Below are 9,300 nucleotides of genomic sequence, written 5' to 3'. Positions count from 1 at the left end.
ATTTTGGCCACTTTTGGCGGATTTCGGAGACCGCCGAATAGGATAAGGAAAGTCGTGTGATGTTCACCGTCCAGATTTATTCAACAACTATCAACATTAGGTGCATTATTAAATTACGACATACTCTATTACCGTTCGGTGTGGTGTCGGTGTCAAGTCCGTTCTTACTGAGTTGTGTTAAACAAGCTGTGGGGATTTTTTCTTAACCTGTCCTTGAACCCACAGCTTGTTTTATCATAAAAAAGAGGATCTAGGTTTCTAGGTTTGAGGTTTTATGGTGCGTGATATTTTACCTGTCTTTGTCCAGTTGATCCAGATCCAAGTCTAGATACACGTTGGTTAGATCACTCAATGAGTCCATGCTTCTACCTTTCGACTCCCGGAGAGAATGATTACCTTCCAACTCTCTGATTCGTCTGGAACATAGAAAAGTAATTCTTTGTGAAACTTAAATTTCGGACTTGCAGAGGTTAAATTAGCCAGCCTCATTAACTTGGAGGGTAGCGTGTCTACTTTTTAAACGCTATCTTCTAGGACGTGGGTTCGATTTCCGCCTGGAGGGAACTTATCAACAGATACGGTTCGTTCTCGGAACGGCTAGCTTCCTCCCATCCTGTCGTTCTTTTCTCTTCGCTTTCGGGAGGGTAAGACCTTTACATTGGCGGTTACAGTTCCCTCTATCAAACCCCTTTTAAAAAATAATAATAAAAAGAGCCTAGTGTGCTCAAATATGGGATAGGATCGTTCTAGCGTCCTGAATAGGAACAGTATCACACGTTTAAAGTTACTGTCAATCAATCTTCTTCATAAATCACTGTCTAGGTATCCGAATCTTTATCTTTAAATCTCACCTGTTTCCGCCTGGGGGGAACTTATCAACAGATAAGGTTCGTTCTCGGAACGGCTAGCTTCCTCCCATCCTGTCGTTCTTTTCTCTTCGCTCTCGGGAGGGTAAGACCTTTACCTTGGCGGTTACGGTTCCCTCTATCAAACCCCTTTAAAAAAATAATAATAAAAAGAGCCTAGTGTGCTCAAATATGGGATAGGATCGTTCTAGGAACAGTATCACACGTTTGATATTACTGTCAATCAATCTTCTTCATAAATCACTGTCTAGGTATCCGAATCTCGTAGACCAGCTTAGTTTGGCTGGAGGACTTTAAACAGGGAGTATACTAGCCTGAATTTGCCTTGCTAAAGAAATAGCAAAGGTTGCATGCAAAGGGCATCCACTTGTAAAATTTGTAGCTGCAACCAAATTTCAGCCCAAAGCAATCACCCTAGTTAGGACTGACTGAGAGGCTGACAAAAAACACTGACCCCGTCTGTACACAGGAAAAGTTGAAGAAAAATAAGAAGATTGATACTTATACTAAGTAAAGGGATGATTTTTCAATTTTAACCCTTTCACCGGATAGTCCGCTTGCTGTCCCAAGTCTGTCAAAGACAAGATAAATTAATGGGTTAAATAGAAGGTAGCTGAAAATAACATTTTTTTTTTACTCATTTTATCATGGACACTCGTTGCTATGTTGAGAGCCCAGAAGACGTTCTCCCGCGGCTGTTCTACTACCTATCCTTTTCTGGGACTTCAACATATAAAAAAACACTGACCCCGTCTGTACACAGGAAAAGTTGAAGAAAAATAAGAAGATTGATACTTATACTAAAGGGATGATTTTTCAATTTTAACCCTTTCACTCAATGTTACAAACTGTGTACTTGAAATCCAAAGCATTGGGAAGAAGAGTTGTGAACCAAAATAGAAATACTCACTTGAAGCAACACCGGTCGCGGCTGTTCTACTACCTATCCTTTTCTGGGACTTCAACATATGTAACGACCATTGCAATGAACTCTATGTAAGATTTTTTTAGAGGTATGATATAAGGAACTCTAACAGCGGAGGTGTTATAGCCAGGAAATCATAGAGAGAAAGGCAGTATAAGATAAACCCAACCATTTGAGACCGAACTTTCTCTGTTTACGATAAAGTTCGCCCTGATCAGAAATCGACCCTGCGACTTATGACTGAGAAGGACTCATTTGTAGTGTTGAATACTGTTGAGATCACAATATTCTAAAATGTTTTTGTTTCAAAGTAAATGTATTCTCACATTATTTTGCACTCCATTTCCAAATCAAAGGAGTCTGTATGAACTCACCGTAATTTGGAAGCCAAAGTTCCGCGCTGCCGGCACTTCACTTAGGCTGGTTAAGTGGTTACATTGTTCAGCGCTACCACTCCATCTAGCACTCCTCCTATTTCTATAGAAATCTATAGCAAATTCAACATATGTAACGACCATTGCAATGAACTCTATGTAAGATTTTTTTAGAGGTTTGATATAAGGAACTCTAACAGCGGAGGTGTTATAGCCAGGAAATCATAGAGAGAAAGGCAGTATAAGATAAACCCAGCCATTTGAGACCGAACTTTCTCTGTTTACGATAAAGTTCGCCCTGATCAGAAATCGACCCTGCGACTTGTGATTGAGAAGGACTCATTTGTAGTGTTGAATACTGTTGAGATCACAATATTCTAGAATGTTTTTGTTTCAAAGTAAATGTATTCTCACATTATTTTGCACTCCATTTCCAAATCAAAGGAGTGCAGTCTGTATGAACTCACCGTAATTTGGAAGCCAAAGTTCCGCGCTGCCGGCACTTCACTTTCACTTAGGCTGGTTACATTGTTCAGCGCTACCACTCCATCTAGCACTCCTCCTATTTCTATAGAAATCTATAGCAAAGGCACTCCATTTCCAAATCAAAGGAGTGCAGTCTGTATGAACTCACCGTAATTTGGAAGCCAAAGTTCCGCGCTGCCGGCACTTCACTTAGGCTGGTTACATTGTTCAGCGCTACCACTCCGTCTAGCACTCCTCCTATTTCTATAGAAATCTATAGCAAAGGGGTGCTGTCTGTATAAACTCACTCACTATTTCATCTCACCTATACAAGCTCTCATTCTCTTCCATGCCGCGATTCATCCGCTCCTCGAGTTCGGATTTGGCGGACCGACAACTGTCCAGCTCCTGGCGTAGTCGGCTCACCGTGTCCCGGCTCTGGCCCAGTTGGCGGCACAGGTCCTCGCATCGCTGTCCGGAGGTCATGAGTTCGATCTCCGCCGCATTCAACTCCGCCTCCCAGGTGGACTTCTCCTGGAAATATCTGCGGGAAGAGACGAAAATGTAGTGAATGATTAATTACCACTATTAATGTGTGTGAACTCACCGTAATTTGAAATCCAAAGTTCCTCGCTACCGGCACTTCACTTAGGCTGGTTACATTGTTCAGCGCTACCACTCCGTCTTTAAAATCACCGTAATTTGAATATATACTATTAATGAATTTATTTAATTTAGACACCCTTTGTCAATACTATTTTTTTATATGTATTATTATTCTCGGGTCGGGAGTCAGATCCCAACTTGCTATCCCTAGGTATAGGCAGTTGAAGAGTGATTTACATATTTTAGAGGGCCAGAATACTGCTATTTAAGGCTCAAAGATTTCTGCCCAAGTCCCTCAAATATTGCAGAGAAGTTCCATTAATCATGTAGATATTTAACATTATAAAGAGTTTTTGAGAGCATAAGGTCAAAAAAAACTTCTGTTTCTTTCACTCTCTATCATGGACACTCGTTGCTATGTTGAAAGCCCAGAAGAGGTTCTTTTTTCTGTGAACTTTTAGTGTCTTCCGCGGCTGTTCTATTACCTAACCTTTTCTGGGCTCCCAACTTAGCAACGAGTGTTCGAAATTGACCAATCAAATGCCTTGAGACTATGCTTAGCACGAACTTAAGAGCCAGCATTTTGTTCATAAATATGGGTGTTAGTGTCTTCCGCGGCTGTTCTATTACCTAACCTTTTCTGTGCTCCCAACTTAGCAACGAGTGTCCATGATAAAGTAAGTCTAATTAGACAAGGTATATTCTATTCTGTTTACCTGTAGTTTGAAATGTTTGAGGCTCAATATCTCCTGTTCAGCGTTGGTTAACTCTAGCAGGGAATTGTTGAGTTGAACTTTAAGCTCGTCCACTTCTAATCTATGCTGACGAGACTCGGTCAATAGCGGGGATGATGAGCTAGACAGTTTTTCGTTCTGAAATAGAAAAGAAGGTAGTAAATAAATAATAATCTTCTTTGTGTTAAGGAATTTTTTCAATTGTGAAATAGCGGGGATGATGAGCTAGACAGTTTTTCGTTCTGAAATAGAAAAGAAGGTAGTAAATAAATAATAAATTTCTTTGTGTTAAGGATTTTTTTTTTTAATTGTTAACACAATTTAAATGCTTGTTACAAATATCGTTCCCCGCTTATTACACCTAGATTTATGACTTGATTTGGACTCGAACCACCAACCTCCAGATAAAAAGGCCAACGCGTTAATAACTGCACCACTGAGGTTGGTTTTTTTGTGTTATTATATCACAACTTTGGTGTTCACTGCAGCATTGTAGGATTTTTCCAAATATCTTAATAATCTCAGCAAATAGCGGGGATGATGAGCTAGACAGTTTTTCGTTCTGAAATAGAAAAGAAGGTAGTAAATAAATAATAAATTTCTTTGTGTTAAGGAATTTTTTTAATTGTGTTAAGCATATTTAAATGCTTGTTACAAATATCGTTCCCCGCTTATTACACCTAGATAAATTTTATGACTTGATTTGGACTCGAACCACCAACCTCCAGATCCAAAGTCCACCGCGTTAATAACTGCACCACTGAGATTGGTTTTTTGTGTTATTATATCACAACTTTGGTGTTCACTGCAGCATTGTAGGATTTTTCCAAATATCTTAATAATCTCAGCATCCAAAGTCCAAAGTTTGCCAGCCTACTAGATGACTAGTGTTGTGTGGACTTTCTTGGCAGAGGGGGCACTCATCTCGTACAACAGGATCAACTCTGGATAGGTATGAGTTAAGGTAGATCAAAAGATCGACTCACTTGTTCTGTACCGGACTGTTTCATGAGCCATCCCTTCTTCATATTGAGGTAGTGTTCCGTATTGCCGGTCAGGTCCAGCCGGAGTTCTGCCGGGGTAGGGGAGTGTCTCCTCAGAGGAGAAAGGTCCAAGCCACACCCATCCGGATCCCCACGCACCTGGAACAGGTTAAGGTAGATCAAAAGATCGACTCACTTGTTCTGTACCGGACTGTTTCATGAGCCATCCCTTCTTCATATTGAGGTAGTGTTCCGTATTGCCGGTCAGGTCCAGCCGGAGTTCTGCCGGGGTAGGGGAGTGTCTCCTCAGAGGAGAAAGGTCCAAGCCACACCCATCCGGATCCCCACGCACCTGGAACAGACATGGCCAAGTTCAAAATAAGCTAAAAAAAGTTTTCGTTCACGGTAGCTCAAACGTAAGTAGTAGCTCGAACTTTTTTTAGAGGTTTGATTGAGGGAACTGTAACTCCTAAGGTCTTTTCGTACCGAAATCGAAGAAAGACAGGATAGGAGAAAGCCAGCCGTTCCGAGAACGAACCTTAACTGTGTAGGATAAAATTATCCCCGAGTCCGTAAAATGAAAATGAAATAAAAACCCAGAATATTTTACAAATAGTGAAGAAGTATATGTTTGTCATTTCAACCTACCTAGACTGGAACAGACATAGCCAAGTTCAAAATAAGTTAAAAAAGTTTTCGTTCACGATAGCTCAAACGTTGTAAGTAGTAGCTCGAACTTTTTTAAGAGGTTTGATTGAGGGAACCGTAACTCCTAAGGTCTTTTCGTACCGAAATCGAAGAAAGACATGATAGGAGAAAGCCAGCCGTTCCGAGGACGAACCTTAACTGTGTAGGATAAAATTATCCCACGGCGAGAATTGAACCCGCCTTTATTCATATTAAATTGATCCCAAGGCAAGGTAAACCTAGACCCCTGACAAATGGAGAGTTCCTGAAGACATGCAATGCGTCCTAATCCACTCGCTTCCTTTAAAGTGGTTCGACCCCTCAGGACTTTATCTTACGATCCAAGGTCGGGTTCTTTTTATACCCTTTTTTTATTTTCCTTCAAAGGAAGATATGACAATACTCTGTCGGTACTGCATTGCACGACTTCATTTTACACCTACGTAATTAAAAGTGACGTTGGTCAAAAGTGGTCTTGAGACCAAGGCTTTAAACGTGTACGGTTCGGCCGCTACTCAGCCGCTTTTCAGGGAAAAAGGTTAAAAAAAGTTCGAAAATGTTCGTCATTCTGGGCTTTAAGCTTTCAGCCCAATTCGCTCAATCTTTGCAGAGAAGGTCCGTTTCATAAGGTAGATAATTATGTAAATTCTTTGTAGGTATTTTCTACTATACTTACCTTCTTATCAGGGCCGTATTTAAGGGGGGGGGCGAACTCAATTTTTCTCCTTTACTGTAGGCTAGGCTTCGAAAATTTCGGGTATCCCAGGGAAAAAGGTTAAAAAAAGTTCGAAAATGTTCGTCATTCTGGGCTTTAAGCTTTCAGCCCAATTCGCTCAATCTTTGCAGAGAAGTCCGTTTCATAAGGTAGATATGTAAATTCTTTGTAGGTATTTTCTACTATACTTACCTTCTTATCAGGGCCGTATTTAAGGGGGGGCGAACTCAATTTTTCTCCTTTACTGTAGGCTAGGCTTCGAAAATTTCGGGTATCAACCCCCCTCCCCTATTATGTTACTGTTTGAACTCTCAGGCCCCCCTCCCCCATCGACAAAATCTTACGGCCCTGCTTCTTCTTACTTGTACCTTTGATGTTTGAAACATGTAGATTCACATAAACGTTTATCTTTTTTCAACTCATCATAAAAGAACCATTTGACTCGATTTGAAATAAAAGCATTGATAATAATTATATTATATGATAAGAGAGCAGAGAGTTACTCACGGGTTTTTCATCCATAAGCACAGAATCTTCTTACTTGTACCTTTGATGTTTGAAACATGTAGATTCACATAAACGTTTATCTTTTTTCAACTCATCATAAAAGAACCATTTGATTCGATTTGAAATAAAAGCATTGATAATAATTATATTATATGATAAGAGAGCAGAGAGTTACTCACGGGTTTCTCATCCATAAGCACAGAGGTCCTCACGAAGCTTTCTTTAAACCCAGTATGAACAAATAGAGTAAATATCTGTTTCTTTATTACTCTAACCTAGGAACGTCCACTATGTATGCACTATGTTATCCACTACACATATCCACTAACCACTAACTATACTATGTTATATCCACTATTCCACTAAGAGTAGTGTTGTCCTCACAAAGCTTCTTTTTAAACCCAGTATGAACAAATAGAGTAAATATCTGTTTCTTTATTACTCTTAATTCTCTAACCTAGGAACGTCCACTATGTATGCACTATGTTATCCACTACACATATCCACTAACCACTAACTATACTATGTTATATCCACTATTCCACTAAGAGTAGTGTTGTCCTCACGAAGCTTTCTTTAAACCCAGTATGAGCAAACAGAGTAAATATATCTGTTTCTTTATTACTCTTATTTCTCCAACCTAGGAACGTCCACTGTGTATGCACTATGTTATCCACTACACATATCCACTAACCACTAACTATACTATGTTATATCCACTATTCCACTAAGAGTACCTAGTGTTGTCCTCACGAAGCTTTCTTTAGACTCAGTATGAACAAATAGAGTAAATATCTGTTTCTTTATTACTCTAACCTAGGAACGTCCACTACATATCCACTAACCACTATGTATGCACTATGTATCCACTATTCCACTAAGAGTACGTGTACAGAACTCGGAATGCATTGGATTCACAGATAGAGTTTCTTATTATTGACTATTGCCTATAATGTATTGCCCAGTGCCGAAGGTTGGATGTAATACTTGTATGCTGGTATTACACCAGTAGGGTCGATGTAATACATGACCAATGTACATCCCTAGCTAGGAACAATATATAGAGTTTCTTATTATTGACTATTGCCTATAATGTATTGCCCAGTGCTGAAGATTGGATGTAATACTTGTATGCTGGTATTACACCAGTAGGGTCGATGTAATACATGTACAATGTACATCCCTAGCTAGGAACAATAGATAGGGTTTCTTATTATTGACTATAGCCTATAATGTATAGCCCAGTGGTGTGGTGTGAGTGTAATACTTGTAGGCTGGTATTACACAGAAGGGTTGATGTAAGTGTGGTATTACACAGGAATATGGCTAGCTAGGAACAGTAGATAGAGTTTCTTATTATTGACTATTACCTATAATGTATTGCCCAGTGGGGAAGCGTAACGTCCACTACATATCCACTAACCACTATGTATGCACTATGTATCCACTATTCCACTAAGAGTACGTGTACAGAACTCGGAATGCATGGGATTCACAGATAGAGTTTCTTATTATTGACTATTGCCTATAATGTATCGCCCAGTGCCGAAGGTTGGATGTAATACTTGTATGCTGGTATTACACCAGTAGGGTCGATGTAATGCATGTGCAATGTGCATCCCTAGCTGGGAACAATAGATAGGGTTTCTTATTATTGACTATAGCCTTTAATGTATTGCCCAGTGGTGTGGTGTGAGTGTAATACTTGTAGGCTGGTATTACACCAGAAGGGTCGATGTAATTACACAGAAGGGTCGATGTAATTGTGGTATTACACAGGAATATGGCTAGCTAGGAACAGTAGATAGAGTTTCTTATTATTGACTATTGCCTACAATGTATTGCCCAGTGGGGAAGCGAGGATGTAATATAGGTACCTACTCGTAATGTGGTATTACACCTGTAATGCACCTTCCAAGCTAACTAGACTGGCTACAATTTCGCCCGGGGCGGATTTTATCCCAAACAGATAAGGTTCGTTCTCGGAACGGCTGGCTTTCTCCTATCCTGTCTTCACCTTCTCTCTTCGATTTCGGGACGATAAGACCATAGCAGTTACAGTTCCCTCTGTCAAACCTCTTGGAAAAAAAAAGACTTACTTTATCATAGACTCTCGGGTTGAATATCACCTTTGATTCTGAAGCACCCTTCGTCACTGATCTATTGGCTTCTAATGTATTACCCTATATTTGAACCGATAAATTAGAAACCATTAGGACCGATCGGAACGAGAGAAGAACAAGAAGAAGAAAACGCACTATTTGATATTTTCTACGATTCTGGAATTACTTCTGTATTTCAATCTCGAGAGTCTCGTTCCTAGGTTAGAGAGAGAGAAGAGAGAGAGAGGATGAGATGGAGAGAGAGAGAGGACGAGATCGTTGATTCGCCCCATTTTGTAATCAGCCTGTAATCTGCAATACTCCTATGTGTGTTAT

At 40.0% G+C, this 9,300-nt stretch overlaps 1 protein-coding gene across 1 annotated transcript; it reads right to left on the bottom strand.

Annotated features, from left to right (window-relative positions):
- Positions 1 to 275: 275 nt before the first annotated feature.
- LOC103513370 (protein outspread-like) lies at positions 276 to 4,998 on the bottom strand. The gene is made up of 5 exons (XM_026826585.1): positions 4,957 to 4,998; positions 3,953 to 4,108; positions 3,310 to 3,314; positions 2,956 to 3,174; positions 276 to 416 (listed from the first exon to the last, which is right to left on the bottom strand). Exons 1-5 carry the CDS (start codon positions 4,996 to 4,998, stop codon positions 290 to 292), a joined length of 549 nt encoding a protein of 182 aa, XP_026682386.1. The 3' UTR covers positions 276 to 289.
- Positions 4,999 to 9,300: the final 4,302 nt, after the last annotated feature.

Source organism: Diaphorina citri, unplaced genomic scaffold (genome assembly GCF_000475195.1).
Source record: "Diaphorina citri unplaced genomic scaffold, Diaci psyllid genome assembly version 1.1 scaffold963, whole genome shotgun sequence".
In the NCBI taxonomy this organism is placed as follows: domain Eukaryota; kingdom Metazoa; phylum Arthropoda; class Insecta; order Hemiptera; family Psyllidae; genus Diaphorina; species Diaphorina citri.
The sequence above is the reverse complement of the archived record's forward strand: the minus strand, read 5'-3'. Positions and strand labels throughout refer to the sequence as shown.

Coding starts and splice junctions, on each gene's coding strand:
- LOC103513370 (XM_026826585.1), bottom strand. CDS start 4,998: ATGAAGAAGGGATGGCTCATGAAACAGTCCGGTACAGAACAA. Junction 4,109..4,956: donor AACAGTCCGGTACAGAACAA/GTGAGTCGATCT, acceptor TTTCTATTTCAG/AACGAAAAACTGTCTAGCTC. Junction 417..2,955: donor GAGAATGAGAGCTTGTATAG/GTGAGATGAAAT, acceptor TCTATGTTCCAG/ACGAATCAGAGAGTTGGAAG.